Source organism: Aspergillus uvarum (genome assembly GCF_003184745.1).
Source record: "Aspergillus uvarum CBS 121591 unplaced genomic scaffold BO82scaffold_53, whole genome shotgun sequence".
In the NCBI taxonomy this organism is placed as follows: Eukaryota; Fungi; Ascomycota; class Eurotiomycetes; order Eurotiales; family Aspergillaceae; genus Aspergillus; species Aspergillus uvarum.
The window spans coordinates 73,298-92,022 of NW_020291350.1; the positions used below are offsets into that span (position 1 = coordinate 73,298).

Sequence of the window (18,725 nt, forward strand, 5' to 3'; positions counted from 1 at the left end):
ACGAAGAACATCAGCGATGGGTACGGAATCTCTTGTTCAAGATGGACTGCAGGTAGAGCCAAGAATTCATCATCAACGTTTTCCATGACCTCCAATGCGTTTTCTTTTAGGCTCCTGCCGACTCTATCTGGTCTCTTCCTCTGTTCTTTTCTCGATCGGACCAATGTAGGCAACGCCAAGATCCTGGGCCTGGAGGACGATATCAACATCACCGGTCATCAATATGATATTGGTCTGACGGTATTCTACATCATGTACATCTGCAGGTGAGACAAGCCAGACACACCATCAGCTTTGTTCTTCTCCCCTTGGTGGCTACCCTTGACTTCACCTTGCGAGCCCCTTCTCACTTCTGGTACTAATTTGGTTACGTTCTGTAAAACGGCAATCAGCGAGCTCCCCAGTAACCTGGTCATCAGAAAGGCCTCGCCCAAGGTTTGGCTGCCTTTTCTGACGATGATCTGGGGCATATTCACAATGTGCTTGGGTTTCGTGCGCAACTTTGCTGGCTTCGTCGTTGTCCGAGCCCTCTTGGGAATTGCCGAAGGCGGACTACTTCCCGGAATCGTGGGTTCTGATTAGGCTTCTCTTTCTCTGGAGCTGACTGACTGATTCCGTCTCGAGGTCTTGTATCTGTCATTCTTCTACCGACGAAATGATTTGGCTTTGCGCATCGGAGTTTTCTATACAGCTGCATCCCTGTCAGGGGCTTTTGGAGGTAAGTAAACAAACTGTGGGATGAAATTGGTTGAGAGACTTTTTGATCCTTACTTGGAGTTATGCAGGAGCTGTAACTAACAAGCTGAAGGCCTTTTAGCGCGTGGACTAGCCCAGATTGGCCCTCGAGGGGGGCTTGAAGGATGGCGCTGGATCATGATCATCGAGGGTTTACTGGTGAGTTTTACTGTACCACGCACGGTAGTGAGTTAGTGTTTCGTCTAATATGGAGCAAAGACATTTTCTGTCGGCGGGCTGAGCTATTTTCTGCTGCCAAACAGTCTGGAGACGGCATTCTTCTTGACTCCAGAGGAACGAGCATTTGCTCTCGAAAGAGTCATGCTTGACACCCCATCAGTTGAGTACGCGTAAGTCAGAGCTGCTCTTTGTCATTCTACAAACCAGAATACCTACCCACCTGGACGAACTGACTCTTGAGATCAGGACGACGGAGGATGAGCGGGAGACTCTCAAGTGGACTGAGGTGCGACGAGGGCTTCTAGATCCGCGAATGTGGTTGTCTGCCACAGCCTACTTCTCAATTTTGTCAGGGCTGTACTCATTCGGATTGTTTGTAAGTGACCTACGTTCTCGGCTCTCCTCTACTAGGGTTAATGCAGCATGCTACAACGTCTAGCTTCCAACCATCATTGAAGAAAGTGGTTTTGCCAGAGATCCGAACCAAGTTCAATTCTGGACCGTGATACCATATGCTGTTGCCACTGTCGTGACTGGTGAGTCTCCGAGCAATCCATCTTTCGGCATCTACCACAAAGCTAAACCGTGCTTAGTGGTTGTGGCTGTGGTATCGGACCGGTTGCAGCTACGCGGAGTCGTGATGCTTTTCACGTTACCGATTGCCATAGCTGGCTACGGAGCGATTGCCAATATTCTCTCGCCATCAGCCAAGTATGCAATGACCTGTCTTATGGCTACTGGGTTGTATAGCAGTGTACCATGCATCTTGGTCTGGAATTCAAACAACTCTGCAGGACATTATAAGCGTGCCACCACGTCTGCCATGCAGCTAACCATTGCCAACTGTGGAGGGCTTCTTGCTAGTAGGTTTTCCTCCTTGTGTAGCCACAGCAGTAACTGGAACCGCGCTTATAATAAGGCAGCTTTCAATTACCCCGACCAAGACAAATCCCAGTATTATCGAGGACATACAGTAATCATGGGACTGTTGGTGTTTGCATGGTTCATGTGAGTTGAGCGACTAGATGGTGGATGCCCCCAAGGGATGCTTGCACGGAGCTGATATGGAGCCGCAGGATCTTTTTCAATGTTTTATACTGTGCCAAGATCAACCGGGACAAGGCACAAGGTAAGTATGCACAGTACGCCGGATGCCATGATGACCGAGATCCTGCATTCAAAATGATGCTATAGCCCGTGTAGAACATTCGAGTGTCAGTATTGAGGTGATCGGCCGACTGGCGACCGAGAAATCGCAAGGCGCCCAGTAGGCCGGTAAATCGACTGCACCGAGCTGGTCGAGGTGGATCTCGTCCTCTTCGACTGCTTTCACATAATTAGTGATTAAATATACATGAATATGGTCGTTAGTCTGTGAGACTGCAGGCGATATCACCCTTGCTGTAGTGTAATTGCAGATTTAGGTCCCAAGGACACATGCTCCGATATTGAACACATCATATTGTTTCACTCCTCCTCTGTGAATATAGCAGACTTATTACTTGTCATCGTGTATCCTTTATAAGCTACAGGAGAGGATAGTACAGCACCTAAGAAAATCGTGAACAGCATCCTGCACTAGTACCATGGTCATGTATAGGGTCCTCCCGCTCAGCAACAATGCCGAATCTTGACATAAGGTAACACAGAATCAAGAGGCACAAGGTGCTTCGAAATATAGTAAGGCTCAGCCTCTTGGCCTCTCTTGGGGTTGATAAGAGAGAAAGGAAGGCTACGTTTGCATGGAGGAAAACTTAGCGTGTAGTGGTCTTTCTATCAACTTGTTGTTATGTATGGCCTCAGTCATGGCATGGTTTATTTTCCGGTACGCTGAGACTTACCTGTTTCTTAAGAAGCTTGTCTACCTCTCTCAGTTCTTCTTGGTGCCTGTTGAGTCAAGGATCAAGTCGTTAAACGTATGCGGGGTGTATCCGTTGTAGCATCGCTACATGCTGCGAGTGTTTGACTCCTTTGTACTGATTGTGAGGTTCGGTTGGTCGCTAAAATGTGTGCTTAGCGCTTCTTACTCCTATTTTTGGATGCTCACTGTTTAAGGATAGCTGGCTAGGACTAAAGTTTGTGCCAGGCTACCAGTGCACTGAAGATCAATCTGCGCAGGAGAGATAGTATCACGCCAAGAGAAAGAGAGAGAGGGGGGGGGGGGGATATAGAGCACACGAGCTGAGGAAAAAGAAGATGTTTCTCAGAATGGTAATATGTACAAGATCGTCAGGGCCCTGAAGACGTTGGAACTGACTACAATGAAGCTGTCGGCTTAAAGTCCGACTTTGAAGGCCATTTCACCCGCCGCTCCGCTCTCACATATAGGTTATTTGGCCTGATGAGCTGGAACATTGGGTCGTATTCTACCGTCGAATCCCCCTCTCGGGTGAACTTGTATCGGTACAGAAGCTTTGGCAGGAATATTTTCACCTCCTGAAGTGCAAAGTTGAAACCAATACACATACGGGGGCCGGTTGCGAAAGGGATGTATGCGGTTTTATGCCGGTTCTTCACGGCCTCCGTGTCCCAGCGGTCCGGATCGAACCGAGTGGGATTATCCCAAACATTGGAGTTATTGTGCAGATGGTGCAATGCCCCGACAACAACCGCGTCTTCGGGGAGTTTGTACCCCCCCGGCAAGATCATATCAACCTTGGCGGTCCGCGCAGGCTGCGTAGAAAAGCACGTCAGTTAACTATTGGTCAGGGTCCTCAACGGCGATTTTGTATGCTACAGGAAGCATAAGACGGCTTTTCCTACCTGGAACGATGGATTGTGGCGTCTTTGAGTTTCTTTGATGAACTTATCCATGAATGTGAGTTGATCCGTGATGTCGGCGGTGAGCTGGGTATCCTCGGTGATACCGTGGTCGACCAGCTCCTGGAGGAGTCTCTCTTGCATGCCGGGATAGGTCACCAACGAATAGATCAGCCATGACAGCAGAGAGCTGGTAGTGGTGAAGCCGGCGCCAGTGGCCACGAGCAGGGCCTGCATCAGAGAAGTCTTGGGCAGCTTTTCGCCCTTGTTGTCGGTTGCACGGATCGCGTAATCAATCATGTTGTCCGCCTGCAGAGCCGCTTCCTGCAGCGGGAGATCATGGACGCCGCCGCGGCTCGCATTTTGGATCGACTCGTCGATCAGCTGGAAGACCCGGCCGCGGATGTCCCGCAAGCGCTTGGGGTCCCCGAAGGGGAGCTTCGAGTACCAATCGCCGCGGGCACTCACCTTCTTGTTGAGCTCCAGGGACTCGGCAATCAGGAGAATCAACTCGTGGGGCGGGGCCGTGGCCGACGCGAAGTGCTGGAAGTCGATGCCCAGGACCAGCTTGCCCACCGCCTGCGAGCCGAGCTTGAGCATGTACTGGTACACGTTCCATGCCTCGTCCGCCTCTTCGAAGGCGTCGAACACCTTGAATGCGTCCTCCACGGTGCGCTGCATGGTGGGCGCGTAGTGCCGCACCGCCTTGGGACCGAAGGCCGGCGGGAGGAACTTGTGGGCGACATGCCACGTCGGGCTATCGGTGTCGGCGAGGAAGACACCGGCCTCGGTGTTCTTGATGGGGTACAGCGGGTGCGCCTCGTTGATCTTTTTGGTGAAGAAGTCGCTCTCCGAGAAGATGATGGCGCTCAGGGCCGGGTCATTGGTGTGGTAGGTCGTGCGGCCCATGCTGCTGGTTTGGAAGATCGGTCCATACTGCTCGAACAGGCGCTGGTGGTTTCCAAGATGGTCGGGATAGATCTGGAAGAAGTTGCCGAAGATCGGGATCCCCTGGGGTCCGGGGATTTCTCTGACCGGCTTCCCATCGATGGTGATGCTGATCGGGACTTCCGATGAGCACACCTCAGAGGTTCCGTGAAAAATGGCGTCCTCGGTCTGCAGTCCGATGCCTGTCGTTGTTCAGTTTGACTTCACAGGAGAGCCTTAAATCCAGGCAGAGGCAGAAGGAAGGGGAAGGGGGAGGGGGGGGTTTAAAACCATTGGGATCAACAATGGCGAAATGCGCAGCGAGAAGATGCTGAAGTTCTCCAAAATCAAGAGCTGAGTCCACCTCAATCTCCCTGGCAGTGGCAATGGGCTCACCCAACAGGTAAAATTGTTTGGCTGGCATGTTTACCGTTTATGGGTGACGATGCAGTGAAGAGATAGTAGGGCAGTCGGATTTCCTCTGCGCGCCATGCCGCTTTATACGCGTTATACAGGATCGAGAATCGATGCGACACAACCTCCGTCTGGACCATGCGCCGGACAAATCAAAACAAGCGCGGCCATGTTGACCAGGAAGACGAATCCACATAAGTTACTCCATAGTGTATAGATATTTTCCACACACACACAGACAGAAGAGAACGGGGATGACAGGATCCATCGGTGGCCTGACGGCCTGCCTCGGCAAGTCAACCCGCAACGTTGGAAGAATTCAAGACAGGAAGCGATCGTCATTTCGGGGCCCACCGCAAATACATATGCGTACTAAGTACAGTACATGAGAACTACGATTATGCTTCGGTCTTAAGCATAATCGAACATTGGCTTCCCAGGATTTTCATCAAGAGGCACAAACCGGCATAGTTCGCCCTACAGAGTTACGCTGCTCACTCGGCAAACCGGCCGCTGCAACAACTTCGAAATTACAATCTCCGACGCAGGTGGGCCGACTGGATCCCTTTCCCCTACTCCCCTTCCAATTGTCCCGAGAGAAAAATAATTAGAAGAAAAAAAGGAGAGGAAAAAAAAAAAGGAAAAGAGAAAGGAAAGGAAAAAGAAGTCGCGCAATCAGAGTAGTCGCAATGGCGGTTTATGCCGTGCTATGCTACTGCTGGCAAACCATGTTATATTGCGCGGCAGTTATCCCGCGACCTGGAGTCAGGAAAATCTCCCTGAACCAACTTGAATCCCTTCTTTGATACAGAGACAACATTGACAATGGAACTTTCTATACCATCAGAGTCATCGGCTCAGATGCTAGCGGATGTCCAGCTGCCCGAATATTCCTTGGCCGAGGTGGCAACACACAACAAAAAGGATGATATCTGGATCGTCGTTCACGGACAAGGTATGACACGTTGTGGTGACCCTGGAAGAGATGTAGACACTGACGATTTATTAGTATTCGACGTCACGAACTATCTCCAAGACCATCCGGGAGGTGCGGAGGTCCTTCTAGAGACCGCAGGCACAGATGCCACCGCCGATTTCGAAGATGTTGGCCATTCCGAGGATTCGCGCGATATTCTGCAAGAGTATTTGATCGGCACCTTGAAAGACGCCAAAAAATATGTATCTCTGAAAGCTGTTCGCGTCATCCCTCCAAAATCCGAGAAGACGACACCACCAATTTCATCTTCAGCTCGATCAATGGGTGCAATTGCCGGTGCATTGGGTACGGCGACAGCTTTACTGTATACTGTCAATCGAAGCAACCTGGGCGCCATAGGTATGCGGAAGGCTTTGGGCCAAATTGTCCCTTCCAAGCTCAATGTGTCCAGACTCCCGGGCGGGGAGTTTGCCCAGGGGTTCATCATGGCGACGGCTGTCTGCGCGCTGCTGGGCAGCCTGGTTGCGCAGCAAGCTGCAAAGTTCACCCAAATCGACTCGGGCTTCCTCCGATACCCTCCTCGCATTAAGGCGCGGAAACGCCCAAGAGCCGATCCCCACTTGGTCAAGGGCTTTCTGGACGCCAAGGAGTTCCAGCGCCTGCCGTTGGTGCGGAAGGATGAATTGGCATCGAACGTGTACCGCTTTGTTTTCGCATTACCTGACCAGAAAGGAGTCATCGGTCTTCCGATCGGACAACACGTTGCAATTCGAGCGGTTGTCAACGGCACCACGATCAGCCGATCGTACACGCCGGTGTCGAACAATCTGGACCTGGGCCGCCTCGAGCTGCTCGTCCGATGCTATCCAGATGGGCTTTTGAGCGGGCAATACCTTGCCAAGCTCGAGGTGGGCGACGAGGTAGAGTTTCGAGGGCCCAAGGGATCCATGAGATATAGCAGGGGACTGTGTACGAAGATCGGGATGGTGGCTGGAGGAACTGGCATCACCCCAATGTACCAATTGATCCGCGCCATTTGCGAGGACGACCGCGACACCACGGAGATCAGCCTCATCTACGCGAACCGTACCGAGCATGACATCCTACTGCGCGAGGAGCTGGAGGACTTCGCTCGCAAGTATCCCAGGAATTTCAAGCTCTGGTACATGCTTGACGCCGCGCCTGAGGCGTGGCAGTATGGCACAGGTTATGTGACCCAAGCGGTGCTCTGCGAGCGTCTACCGTCGCCATCACCCGATACCAAAATCCTGTTATGTGGCCCTCCGCCAATGGTCAGTGCCTGCAAGAAGACACTGGTAGCGATGGGGTTCCAGAAACCAGGAGCGATTTCTAAAATCGGCGATCAAATCTTTTGTTTCTGAGACAGGCCATAGTCTCACACCGACCTAGATTTGCATGTACATAGATAACAACAATTTTAGACTCTGGACCAAGGGATGGATGGCACCATTGTATGTGTAGCATTGTAGTCTAGGTAGACTAGACCGTTTTGCGATCCCCAAGCGCCTCAAACGCCTCAAGCGGAAGTGGCCCGGGAAAGGCTTGGAATTTATTCTCCACTGAGGGTTAACCTCGATAATGTCGCAGACTCGCAGACCGAATCAGTTTCATTGACTGGTTGTCTGGAGGTTGTACTGTACGCACTGTCGTGACTCGTGACTCGTCCTCCGACGATAAAAAGAGAGAAAAAGGAGAAATATCCGAGGTTGAGTGGGGGCAGAAGGGAGGCAGAGGCAGGCTAAACCCTACAACCAAGCTTGTTTCAGGCCTGTTGGTCGGCTCCTCCTGTCTTTGAACCTCGGCTGACCAGCAACATTATTGTTATTATTGTGGTTATTATTATTGACCACTTGACAATCAACAAATCTCTGAGGGGCCGGAATGCTCTTTGCTTGCGTTCGAGATTTCTCTTTCAGATTATCCTGATTATCCTGGTGTGGGGACGCTGTTGGAAGCCGAGGTAAAAATTCCATTGTTCCAGGCATACGTAGTCGTGTCCAGTACAGAGTACAGTACGGAGTACATACATACTGTCTAGCTATACATAACAGTACAGTACACGTATGTACACACCGTATCTTACCTTGTGGAGTGCGCGGTGGCCATGTTAGCAATCCATGTCTGCCAGCACTTAACAAGAAGACGGGAGTTTCCTGCGCTTTCATCTGTGACAGAAATAACAACAAAACTTGTTTGACTTGTCTCACTTTCCATGACTACTTACAAGATACCCTGTGGATACGGATGTATAAGTGGTATTGTTCCCTGCACTGTCACCACTCCGTGGCAAACGTGACTATCGGCGCTTGCGGCGCGCATAAGCTTATGCGGCTTGGCGCGAGGTTCCTCATATCGCTTACCATGCGCTAAATAAGTGGCCACCGGCATGTCATCTTCGTCCTGGAACTCACGGGGTAGTCCTCACGAGTCTCTTAAATTGGACAGAAGCAGCCTGGTGAAATGAGTATCAGGCTTCCATTGGAATTTTCTTGCGCAACTGCCAGTGTCGCAGGTTTTTTTTGAGTACCGAGCAAGCCGTCGTGGATTGCAAGGCGGCGCGCGGTAACTTAGGCATCATGGACGCCGCCGAAGCGTCCACCAGTCCGACTGAGGTCTCCGTCCCCTCGCGGCATCGAAGCCGCCCTGCGGAGCCAGTCTCTGCCCATACGCGCAGCTGCGCTTCGTGCCGAAGACGGAAAGTCAAATGCGACAGGCAGCGACCATGCGCCCATTGTGCGCGCGCAAAGCATGAGTGTGTCTATCCACCGGGCCGTGGGAGGGCCCCAAAGCAACCGCGCAGCCGTACATTAGAGGCCCATCTTTCGGAGCGACTGTCTCATTTGGATGCCATGATTCAACAGCTGAGGTATCGACGAGGCGCGAGCGTCTCGGAAGACCCTTCCTCTTCGCCTCCACCCGGAAACCCAGACGTGGAGAGCAGGGATGATCGGAGGAGACATTCCTCCGTACGGGATGCTGGAGGTGTATCCAACAGGACTAGGGCCGGTCAACCTGTGCAGCCTGGAGTGCCGCCAGCAGAAGCGTTCCTGGTCCAGGATGGTGCCTCTACTCGATACATAGATGAGGTCCTTTTTGCGCACGTGCTTGAGAAGGCTAGTAGTGCTGACTTGGTTCACAAATGAGCTATCCTGGAACTGACTGGCCCTGACCAACAGGATAACGACATTCGATCGGCTATCAGCAGCCCTAGGAGTACCAATGCAAGTAGTCAGCGGCCATCCGATACATGCGGATTCGATGGCCTAATCTCAGATCCCACGCCGGACTCGTACGTTCAAAGTCCGTCGCGCAGACAGGCAACGCAGCTGTGGCAGGTCTACCTGAATAACGTCGACCCCCTCTTAAAGCTCCTCCATATTCCTAGCGTTAATTCTCGTATTTTCGCGGCCATCAACAACCCGAATCGAGTACCCGCAGGCACGAGCGCGCTTCTTTTTGCAATCTACTTCGCCGCCGTCACCAGTCTACCTTCTCCGGATACTATCCTGATCTTAAACCAGGACCGGCAGTCTGCGCTCAATCGATTTCAGCGAGCACTAGAGGTTTCTCTTCATACGGCAGCGTTTCTGGATTCGCCCACTATTACCACTTTACAGGCGATGGCGATCTACCTGGTGACCTTCCGCGTACAGGCCTAGTCGATTATACCATACTGACACTTTCCAGAGATGTCGTCGGAATCATAGTGGTGGTCGTTCCGGTTGGGCTCTCAATGGCCTGCTCATCCGCAGCGCCCAGTCTATTGGGCTTCATCGAGACCCGGAGCATTTCAAGTTCACGCCGCTGGAGTCTGAGCTTCGCCGGCGATTATGGTGGCAAATCTGCGGGTCCGATAATCGGGTCGCTGAAGATCATGGGCTCTCGACCGGTTGGGTGGAGAATTCATGCGATACGAAGCTACCCTTGAATGCTGACGACAAAGATATTTGCGCAGAAATGGATGTTGCCCTAGTCCCTCGAGAGGGATGGACCGAGATGACACTTTTCCTAATTACCGCAGAGCTCAACGAAGCACTCCAGCAAGCCTCTCGAATGTCCTTAAGGATTCTTAACAGCCAGAGCCCCACGGACAGCTTGGAACAACTGTTGGAGCATGTAAGAGAAAGAATTGAAGAGAAGTATCTGAAGTATTGCGACCCCAACATTCCGCTGCAGAAGGCTGCCATTTTGCTGGGCCGAGTTCTTCTAGGAAAACTCGGCGTCTTCATCCGGCAACAATACCTGAGAAGACTAGGTGCGGAAGAGTTCGCTGCTCGTGCGGGGGAGGAAACATTTGCACTGGCGTGTGACACCCTGTCTCTGGGCATAGAGTTGAAAGAGGACGAGCTCCTGAACAGTTACCAGTGGCATTTCAGCACGTATCCCCAATACCACTTGCTTACCTACACGCTGTGGCATCTCTACGTGCGTCCGGACGTGCCCGGGGCAGACCGAGCTTGGGAGCTGGTGAACAAGTCATTCAGCATGACTGAACTTCCCTCCAGACCCAGTCCTGGGCCAAAATGGAATGCTCTACGCAGGCTGCGAGAGAAGGCATTGAGCATGCGCCGCGTTCCTCAGGCCGCACAGATTCCTGCGGTAGATGCAGCGAACATGGAAGCCGACAACACGCAGGCTAAGAAGCTAAGTGATGAGGAGTTCAATGAGGCATTTAGAGGCGATATGCTCTGGGATCTAGATTCAGTCTGCTTTCCAGATTGGTCGACCTTCCCTCTAGCATTGTGACAGGGAATTGGATGAAAGGCCAAGTCCGAAAATTGATGTCTCCTTCAAGATACCGACCGCTTGCCCAAGTAATCTCGAAATTGGGGTCAACCCGACCGAGCGTCATGCGCGCGAACATGGGTAGCGGCTAAGCCAAGGGCATATAACTGGTTGTTGCCCAAGCCACCCGGCTGCTGTAATGTAATCACTATCGTGCGACTCGTGCCGAAGTTGAGTGGTGTATTCGAGGGGCAGATGGGAATAATGATGCTCCTCGTGATTCCATCGCGCTGCGCTTTGATATCATGGTGTAGCACGAAAAGTTCAAGGCATGCATATCTCAGGAGAAGGGAGGAAGGAGGCAAGGCAGAAAGCGATCGTGAGAAATGGAAAGAAGGGAAACGGAAAATGTCATCATCGGGTGGGGCGAGAAGAAAGCTTCATCCGGAACCACCTTGCTAGATTCATTAGATCTTCTACCTCTCTTGCCCTTTCTACCCTCTTCCACTCGGTGGGAAACAATGCCAATTTAGGGACAGAGCCCAATCACCGAATACCCTGATATGCGTAGGTGACTGATTGCATTTGAATTGTTTTGGCTGGAGCCAGCCAGCCATGTCCGAGTTTGCAGCCGAGCGAGGGCTCGACCGTCCATCAGCAGTAGTTAGTAAGCAGTAGTTAGCACCCACCGGCAAAAGCCACATGAAACACGGTCTGTAGTATGAACGAATGGGTTATGTCACTTGCCTTCTTCTCCTGGTTGCCTCGCTTAACTAAGGCGATGACGTTGAAGTGCAGAATTGAAGAAAATGTGTGCACCCCAAAGTTCCACCGTTTCCACCATTTCCACAATTTCCAGTCCCTCGGGATGCCGATCGGGTCCAGTCTTCTGCAGCCAACAACAATGGCTGAAATTGCTTTCTTTCGATGTGGGCAGCCCGTCAGGTCCCTTTAGGCTCCACTTGCACCCCCCGGGGACGATGGGTCGGTCACTCACTCGGTCCCCCCCGGGGCTCCGGTCTCTTCAGCACGGTTAACTAATCATCCACCCCTCCTCCCTCATAACCGAGCGCTCGTAGGTAAGATTTTCCGCGGGTACGTCATTGGATTCATTCCGGTTTTGCAACGCCACGATTCGCACTCCCTCAACGTGAGAAAATTATTTCACTGAGCCCATCGCCGGCCTGAAATTGCCTTCAATCATACATCACCTTTCCATCAAAATCAAGCCCAGTATGTCGCCCACAACCAGAAAAATCGTTTGCTTTTCAGGTGAGAATCCAGGAACGCCCCTGCGGATCCTCCCCACCCTAGCGGCTAATAACTCCGCCCTCTATAGACTTCGATGGCACCATCTTCATGCAGGACACGGGCCATGTCCTGTTCGATAACTTAGGTTGCGGCGAAGAGCGCCGTCGGCTGCTCGACGAACAGATCAAGTCGGGCGAGCGCTCATTTCGAGACGTCTCGGAGGAGATGTGGGGCTCACTCCGAGTCCCTTTCGAAGATGGTTTTCAGATCATGGAGAAGGAGTTAGACATCGACCCCGGCTTCCACGAATTCCACCAATTTTGCGTGGCCAACGACATCGACTTCAACGTTATCAGCGCAGGGCTTAAGCCAATCCTCCGCAAAGTGCTGGACACTTTCCTTGGACAGCAAGAGGTATGGTGTTCCCAATGGTGGTCCCTGGGTTTCTTCGCACCATTAATGCATGGATTGTCCAGGCTTCCCGTATTCAGATTGTCGCCAATGACGCGGAAATCAGATCCGATGGGTCCGAATGGAAGCCCATATGGCGGCACGACACCGAGCTTGGCCATGACAAAGCGCTATCCGTCAAAGAGGGCCGCGCTCTTGCGGCGGAAAGTGCCTTGGATGGGGAAATCCCCCTCATTATTTTCATCGGAGACGGTGTCTCTGATCTTCCGGCTGCGCGGGAGGCAGACGTGCTCTTTGCCCGGAAGGGCTTACGTCTGGAAGAATACTGCATCGAAAACAAGATCCCCTATATCGGTTTCGACTCCTTTGCGGATGTTAAGAGAGAAGTCCAAGCCATCATGGAGGAGGATCAGCAGAAAACCGGCGGCGTGGGCAAACCCGCCCGATTCAACCCTCGCGCCAACATGTGGCGGCGCATCTCCAGCAGGCAAGCTGTAAGTTGGAATGATATATTTGGCGGGCCATTTTCATGGCGCTTGTTGATGCTAATCTGTCACAGATTCCCCAGTTTGTTGCTGCAACTCCTTCGAAGGAGGATAAGATGTTCCTCTGGCCCGAGAGCTTCTCGGAATATCATCCGACGAGCCAGATGAACAATGTTCCTGCTTAGAGTTCTTCTTATTTGTCGACGAGTCACTCTTAAGTCACTTACCCACTTCGCAGGCGTTTGGTGTAGTGAGCTGGATACCGGATATAAAGTAGATCTAGATGATTAAACGTAATCGAATGAAAGGCTTTTGATTAGAACATATCGTGTTGATCTGTCTGTTTACTATCGGCCGAGCCTGTGGGCCCAGAGACACAGTAGTCAAGGGTCTCGCGGCAGGGATTGCACCCTCCCACTGTTCTCTAGCACTTAAATGCTAGCTGCACGCTCGTTAGGCTAACTAAAAACTGACAGATGATTGATAACCCCGATTATACCTTGGGCTAGGGACTAAAGTCTCGGTTCACCTCTCGATACGCTGATCCGAGAGCCATGCAGCCAGCAGTGGATCGCTCCTGAGCTTGGTCGATTGCGGAAAGATCACGGGCGAGCAAGTCCGAACAGCAAGGCTTGGAGGGAGATTGAGAGGCAGCAGTCTGGATTCGGTTCAGGATCGCAGGCAGCCTACCATGGCCCTGGGCCCACTCGAGAGGTCGAAGTACGCTCGTGCATCCCCGATCAGATCGGTCGTCATCGCATCTGTCAGGAGGGGGTCAGGAATTGTAAAGTGAATCTTCCAACGGTTCTTCGTATCCCAGTGGTGTTTCTGAGCGCAGGCCGATGCTTCGGGTGCCGCGGGAGGTTGGGTCTCTGGGTGTTAGACAGATCGGCGAGATTCAGAGCTAGTACTGCAAAAAGTGAGATGCCGGCTTATCATGCCTCAACATATCTGAATGGGGGGTGATGTTAATGGGGTCTGAGAATATCCTCTACCTCATGGTCATCAACATGCCAGTTGAAGAAGAAACGGAGGAGGCGCGACGGATACTGGAGTCTTGAGAAGATGAGGAGATGCTGTAAAGATGACCCTGGAAATAGTCGGGTGTATAGAACCAACCAAACAAGCAGGAGTGATGGCGCGATGATGAAAGAATGAAGAATGCCAAGAAGGAGATGATTCCAACCTGAAGAGGACTAAGCAGTCAGTCACTATGCCGGATCGACTCAGTGCGTGAGTATAGTTCCTGATGGGGGTATGCAAGGTGCAAGGCGGTGAATGAAGCAGGCTTATGGCAAAGATGAAAGAAAGGTCTTTCTTAAAGAAAAAAAGGAAATCCTCCCCGACTGGGAGTCGAACCCAGGTCTCCCGCGCTTGTTCCCGAGTGGGATTGACAAGCGGAAATCATGACCGTTAGACCATCGAGGAATTAATATATTTTAACCTCATATTATATGTATTATATATTGCATATAGAAATATGCAAATTCGTCCTCGGACATACTATGCACAACCGCCATCCACGAGCATCAATGAGCGTCAAGAAGGCAACCAGAGAAGGGAAAATACAGCCAATGATGGTGGAGGCCGTCAAATACATGACCAACACCGTCTTCGGTTCCAAATGAAAAGGGCCAGACCATAACAGAGCACCTTTCGTGCACATAATTAGACCGTAGACCACCTCAAAACAAGTAGATAGGCAAGCGAGGCGGGTGGTTCAGGTGTACCTTGCAGGCTGTTCGCAGAAATAGGCCGGTAATTACACGCATCTAGCTCCGAATGGTAATCTCTCCTGTCGATGCCGTGCGGGGTAGTAGGCAGGGGCCAACGACACGCCCATAAACCGTCATGCAGTAGAATTCGTTGAGCTCCAGGCTCAAAGTGGTGTCGTGGGTCAGCATCAAAGAACAAGTTGGGCTCGAGTTTATGCCAAGCTATTTTCCGGAGTAGGAGGCGACCCTGGTGTTCTGTCTTGATTATGGGTAGTATGGCCAAGGAAAGTCGAGTCGAGTGTGCCACTGCATCTGCTGAGTATCTCCAAATTAAGGGTACAAAACTGGGTTACCCCGCCCATTGCAGGATCGAGAAATGGTTCAGGGACAGATACTAGACTGATCAGGGGTTCGTTCCACCGGGGTTTTACCCTGCTCGGTAATTGAGAAGAGACAAAAGAGGGGGAAATGGGCACGGTCGACATAATGCTACCTTAGTCCCATTTTCCATATCCAGAGCCAAGAAGTATATTGCCCTGATCCTCGAAATCGTCTTCGTGTTTGAAGTCGCTGCCTGGCCCAGTTTCAGTCGGTCAATCGGCTTCAATTGAATCCTTCTCTCTTTTTTTGAGGGTATTCCCGTAGCCACAAAGCTTGTTATCTCACTACACGACTGAGATCCCCGGACATTTTAAAAGAGGCAGGAAAGACAGTGTCCCCAAGCCCGGAATAATGCATCAAAACATGTACCTAGTCCTCACAGGCCAGTAGAAGCATGCAGGTGTACAATTCAAGAAAGGCATCGATCGACATATCGTACCGTTGGCCAAGACGTTCACCCTAAGACTACCTGCGAATTATGACTGCCAGTTGTCGGGGTTATGTCGGCAGAGGCTAAATTTCAGTCACGATCTCGCTTCACGATGTCGGCCTTCGATCTGCTGCTTGTCTTGCTTCCCAGACCCAGCATCTCCACATTGGTCTCCCAACCCCTCATCCTCTGTTTGCCCTCATCTGACTCCGAATCCACCACCGTTTCCTTCCCCTTTGAGAGTAGATTGCTTGGCCATATCATAGCTTGAGAACATATAAAGACACTATGCTATTCCCCTCAGATAACGGCATCAAAACCATCCTTCGCAGGCTGCAAGATGGTGATATTTTCGGGTCTTCGAGGCATCGCCGCTCTTACTTTATTCTTCTCCTTGGTTCAGCAAGCATGCAGTCTTTCTTTGATTGTGAACAAGGCGGGGGGCAATGCTTCTAGCCCACTCCTGTACGGGTTCATGTTCGAGGTATGATCAGATTGCATTGCTTGGCGATGAAATGGCATCTGATAAGCTACTTTCAGGACATCAATCACTCCGGAGATGGAGGTATTCATGGCCAGATGCTGCAGAATCCTGGCCCCCAGGGGTCTTCGCCGAGTACCACTGCATGGACTGCTGTCGGAAAGGGCACGATTGCTGTCGACAGTGAGAACCCACTGAGTTCGGCAATCCCTCACTCGTTCAGGCTAGACGTCGCATCGGGTGCCACCGGGGCTGTCGGCTTCATCAACGATGGATACTGGGGCATTCCTGTCGATGGAAACGAGTTCGAGAGCTCTTTCTGGATAAAGGGTGACTACTCAGGCAAATTCACAGTTCGCCTCCTTGGAAACAGCACCGGCACAGTGTATGGTTCCAAGACTTTCACCCACAAGTCCAACTCGAAGACCTTCACGCAAGCGTCTGTGAAGTTCCCAAGCAAGAGAGCTCCAGACAGCCATGTTGTGTACGAGCTCACCGTAGATGGCAAGGCCGTTGCGGGCTCTTCTCTATATTTCGGTTATATAACTCTTTATGGGAAAACATACAAGTCGAGGTTTGTGGAATGCCCCTCCAGTACATGATTGATCAACTCATCTGCTCGTTCTCATAGGGAGAATGGATTACGCCCACAAATTGCCAACTATCTGGCGGACGTCAAGGGATCCTTCTTAAGATTTCCCGGAGGAAACAACCTTGAAGGGAACAGTGTGGACAACAGATGGAAGTGGAATGAGACGATAGGTCCATTGGAAGATCGTCCAGGACGCGAAGGTTTGTGCATCGTCGCTCAGATGTTGATGTCCGTGACAATCTAATCTGTACAAGGTACTTGGGATTATTGGAACACCGACGCATTAGGGCTAGCAGAATATTTCTACTGGTGTGAAGACCTAGGTCTCACGCCAGTTCTAGGCGTGTGGGCTGGATTCGCTTTGGATTCCGGTGGTGGCACCCCCTTGACGGGCGATGCTTTGACTCCCTATGTAGATGATGTTCTTAATGAACTCGAGGTATGCGAACCCCGAAGATTGAATGGTTACGACCTCTATAATTTTATATTGACTGGCCATAGTACATCCTAGGTGATAAGAGTACCACTTATGGCGCCCTCCGTGTTTCGCACGGACAAGAGCAACCATGGAGCCTCACAATGGTCGAGATCGGCAATGAAGACAATTTGGGTGGAGGATGTGCCTCATATCCCGAGCGCTTCACAGCATTCTATGACGCGATCCATGCCAAGTATCCGGACCTGACGCTCATTTCCAGCACGGCCGACTCGAGCTGCTTGCCGGATGAAATGCCTGAGGGCACCTGGGTGGATTACCACAATTATAACACCCCGGACAATCTTGTAGCCCAGTTCGGTCAGTTTGATAACATCAACCGTACTGTGGGCTACTTCATTGGCGAATACTCGCGTTGGGACATCACATGGCCCAACATGAAAAGCTCAGTTGCAGAGGCCATCTACATGATCGGCTTCGAGAGGAACAGTGATCTGGTCAAGATGGCAGCATATGCTCCAGTATTGCAGCTGATTAATTCCACCCAGTGGACGGTGAGTGATTCTAGCAGTAGCAATAGTCTTGGTGCTAATTTCGCCTAGCCGGATCTCATTCCGTTCACCCAGGACCCTGATATGGCCTGGGGAAGTACGAGCTATTATGTTCAGAAGCTCTTCTCCGAGAACCGCGGAAGCACTATCAAGGAGGTGACCTCTGATTCTGGCTTCGGTCCCGTGTACTGGGTGGCTTCGAACTCGGGCGACACATACTATGTCAAGCTGGCCAACTATGGCGAGGAGTCCGAGAGCGTGAGCGTAACGGTACCGGGAGCGAAGGCTGGAACCCTCAGTCTTGTCTCAGACAGTGATCCAGATGCTGCGAACACCGATCTGGAGCAGAATCTGGTGGTTCCCTCCGAAAATCAAGTGAAGTCCAGCAATGGCACCTTTACATTCACGATGCCCGCATGGGGTGTGGTCGTCCTCGCCGTCCACTGATAAGATACATTTGTCCTTTCTTTGAAGAAGCAAGATCTCTCCTCATTTCGTGACCCTCTGTCTAGGAATGAAGAATTCGTCGAGATGTGATTTGTTGATAATTTTGAAATGAGTGAATCAAACATGACATTGTATGCATGAAGGTCTATTCCACCATCAAGTTCAAAGTTGGAAGCAAGCTTGGAAAGCATGACCAACAGCAATCAGGCCACTGGTTAGACTTGAGAGTGAAGAGGGGCAGTTGCCACTTCGCGCGGGTCCGACTCCAGTTGCCGTCCAGTCTGCGCTCGTGGCAACCCCACCCTCTCTAGACTATGTGTATGGCACGTACGTACAGCAGTACCTACAGTACACACACCCCAGTCAGCACGAAAAAGTAAGATGAGGTAACATACCTGTCATCGAGGTAGCGTGTGAGCATGAGTAAAGTCTTTATCAATTATCTGGCATGCCATAAGACATTTAATGAAGTGTCGACAGTACCCATCGGCTAATAGACCATGTTGCACCAAATTGCCATGATGGAATGGAAGTACTACTCGGACTAAGTACCCCGCTAAGGGAGCTAGATCCCACTCACTAGACATCACGCTAAGCTATTGTAGGCTAGTAGGGCTGTTATCGCATGTCATTTTCCAACACCATTGGTGCGGGTTTGCCCCTGCGCAGCGATTAGATAAGATTTTTCTTCTAACTTAGTCCTAGTCCATGTCAACCTGGCTTGTCTTTTCTGATTTTTTTTTTTACGAGGCGACTGGGCAGAGCCTAGAGTCCAGAATCCACGCTGCTATAAAACCCACCAGGTGCCGGCGCTACTCCAGTTTTCTTCTTTTCTTTTCTTCTTTG

The 18,725-nt window shown here is 51.3% G+C and overlaps 6 protein-coding genes and 1 non-coding gene across 7 annotated transcripts; 5 read left to right on the top strand and 2 right to left on the bottom strand.

The window, feature by feature from the left end:
* The first annotated feature begins 2 nt into the window (after nucleotides 1–2).
* On the top strand, nucleotides 3–2,280 carry BO82DRAFT_341955 (putative MFS transporter). The gene is made up of 11 exons (XM_025633564.1): nucleotides 3–52; nucleotides 111–266; nucleotides 393–567; nucleotides 625–718; nucleotides 809–894; nucleotides 955–1,085; nucleotides 1,162–1,291; nucleotides 1,355–1,451; nucleotides 1,509–1,778; nucleotides 1,839–1,923; nucleotides 1,992–2,280. The coding sequence occupies exons 1-11, from the start codon at nucleotides 42–44 to the stop codon at nucleotides 2,107–2,109; spliced, it is 1,353 nt and encodes a 450-aa protein (XP_025488903.1). The 5' UTR covers nucleotides 3–41; the 3' UTR covers nucleotides 2,110–2,280.
* An 891-nt stretch (nucleotides 2,281–3,171) lies between these two features.
* BO82DRAFT_394406 (cytochrome P450) lies at nucleotides 3,172–5,215 on the bottom strand (the record flags this gene model as incomplete). Its single annotated transcript, XM_025638734.1, has 3 exons — nucleotides 4,894–5,215; nucleotides 3,679–4,805; nucleotides 3,172–3,588 (listed from the first exon to the last, which is right to left on the bottom strand). The coding sequence occupies exons 1-3, from the start codon at nucleotides 5,024–5,026 to the stop codon at nucleotides 3,172–3,174; spliced, it is 1,677 nt and encodes a 558-aa protein (XP_025488904.1). The 5' UTR covers nucleotides 5,027–5,215.
* A 137-nt stretch (nucleotides 5,216–5,352) lies between these two features.
* BO82DRAFT_316718 (putative cytochrome b5 reductase) lies at nucleotides 5,353–7,335 on the top strand (the record flags this gene model as incomplete). The annotated part of the gene is made up of 2 exons (XM_025632591.1): nucleotides 5,353–5,971; nucleotides 6,026–7,335. The coding sequence occupies exons 1-2, from the start codon at nucleotides 5,842–5,844 to the stop codon at nucleotides 7,333–7,335; spliced, it is 1,440 nt and encodes a 479-aa protein (XP_025488905.1). The 5' UTR covers nucleotides 5,353–5,841.
* Nucleotides 7,336–8,550: 1,215 nt separating this feature from the next.
* On the top strand, nucleotides 8,551–10,720 carry BO82DRAFT_290543 (Zn(II)2Cys6 transcription factor; the record flags this gene model as incomplete). The annotated part of the gene is made up of 4 exons (XM_025631691.1): nucleotides 8,551–8,840; nucleotides 8,976–9,105; nucleotides 9,151–9,609; nucleotides 9,662–10,720. 4 exons carry the CDS (start codon nucleotides 8,551–8,553, stop codon nucleotides 10,718–10,720), a joined length of 1,938 nt encoding a protein of 645 aa, XP_025488906.1.
* Nucleotides 10,721–11,314: 594 nt separating this feature from the next.
* BO82DRAFT_376976 (putative 2,3-diketo-5-methylthio-1-phosphopentane phosphatase) lies at nucleotides 11,315–13,031 on the top strand (the record flags this gene model as incomplete). Its single annotated transcript, XM_025637556.1, has 5 exons — nucleotides 11,315–11,322; nucleotides 11,934–11,971; nucleotides 12,039–12,364; nucleotides 12,427–12,855; nucleotides 12,921–13,031. 5 exons carry the CDS (start codon nucleotides 11,315–11,317, stop codon nucleotides 13,029–13,031), a joined length of 912 nt encoding a protein of 303 aa, XP_025488907.1.
* Nucleotides 13,032–14,184: 1,153 nt separating this feature from the next.
* On the bottom strand, nucleotides 14,185–14,274 carry BO82DRAFT_t252. Its single transcript has one exon. It is a non-coding gene; the product is annotated as a tRNA-Asp (tRNA).
* Nucleotides 14,275–15,712: 1,438 nt separating this feature from the next.
* BO82DRAFT_316728 (Arabinosidase A) lies at nucleotides 15,713–18,029 on the top strand (the record flags this gene model as incomplete). Its single annotated transcript, XM_025632592.1, has 6 exons — nucleotides 15,713–15,856; nucleotides 15,913–16,427; nucleotides 16,485–16,645; nucleotides 16,700–16,884; nucleotides 16,947–17,435; nucleotides 17,484–18,029. The coding sequence occupies 6 exons, from the start codon at nucleotides 15,713–15,715 to the stop codon at nucleotides 17,877–17,879; spliced, it is 1,890 nt and encodes a 629-aa protein (XP_025488908.1). The 3' UTR covers nucleotides 17,880–18,029.
* Between the last annotated feature and the right edge of the window lie 696 nt (nucleotides 18,030–18,725).

What these genes read in the sequence shown, in the direction of transcription:
- BO82DRAFT_341955 (XM_025633564.1), top strand. An exon ending in TGATCATCGAGGGTTTACTG is followed by an intron (nt 895 to 954) that starts GTGAGTTTTACT and finishes TATGGAGCAAAG; the next exon opens with ACATTTTCTGTCGGCGGGCT. An exon ending in TGTTGCCACTGTCGTGACTG is followed by an intron (nt 1,452 to 1,508) that starts GTGAGTCTCCGA and finishes AACCGTGCTTAG; the next exon opens with TGGTTGTGGCTGTGGTATCG.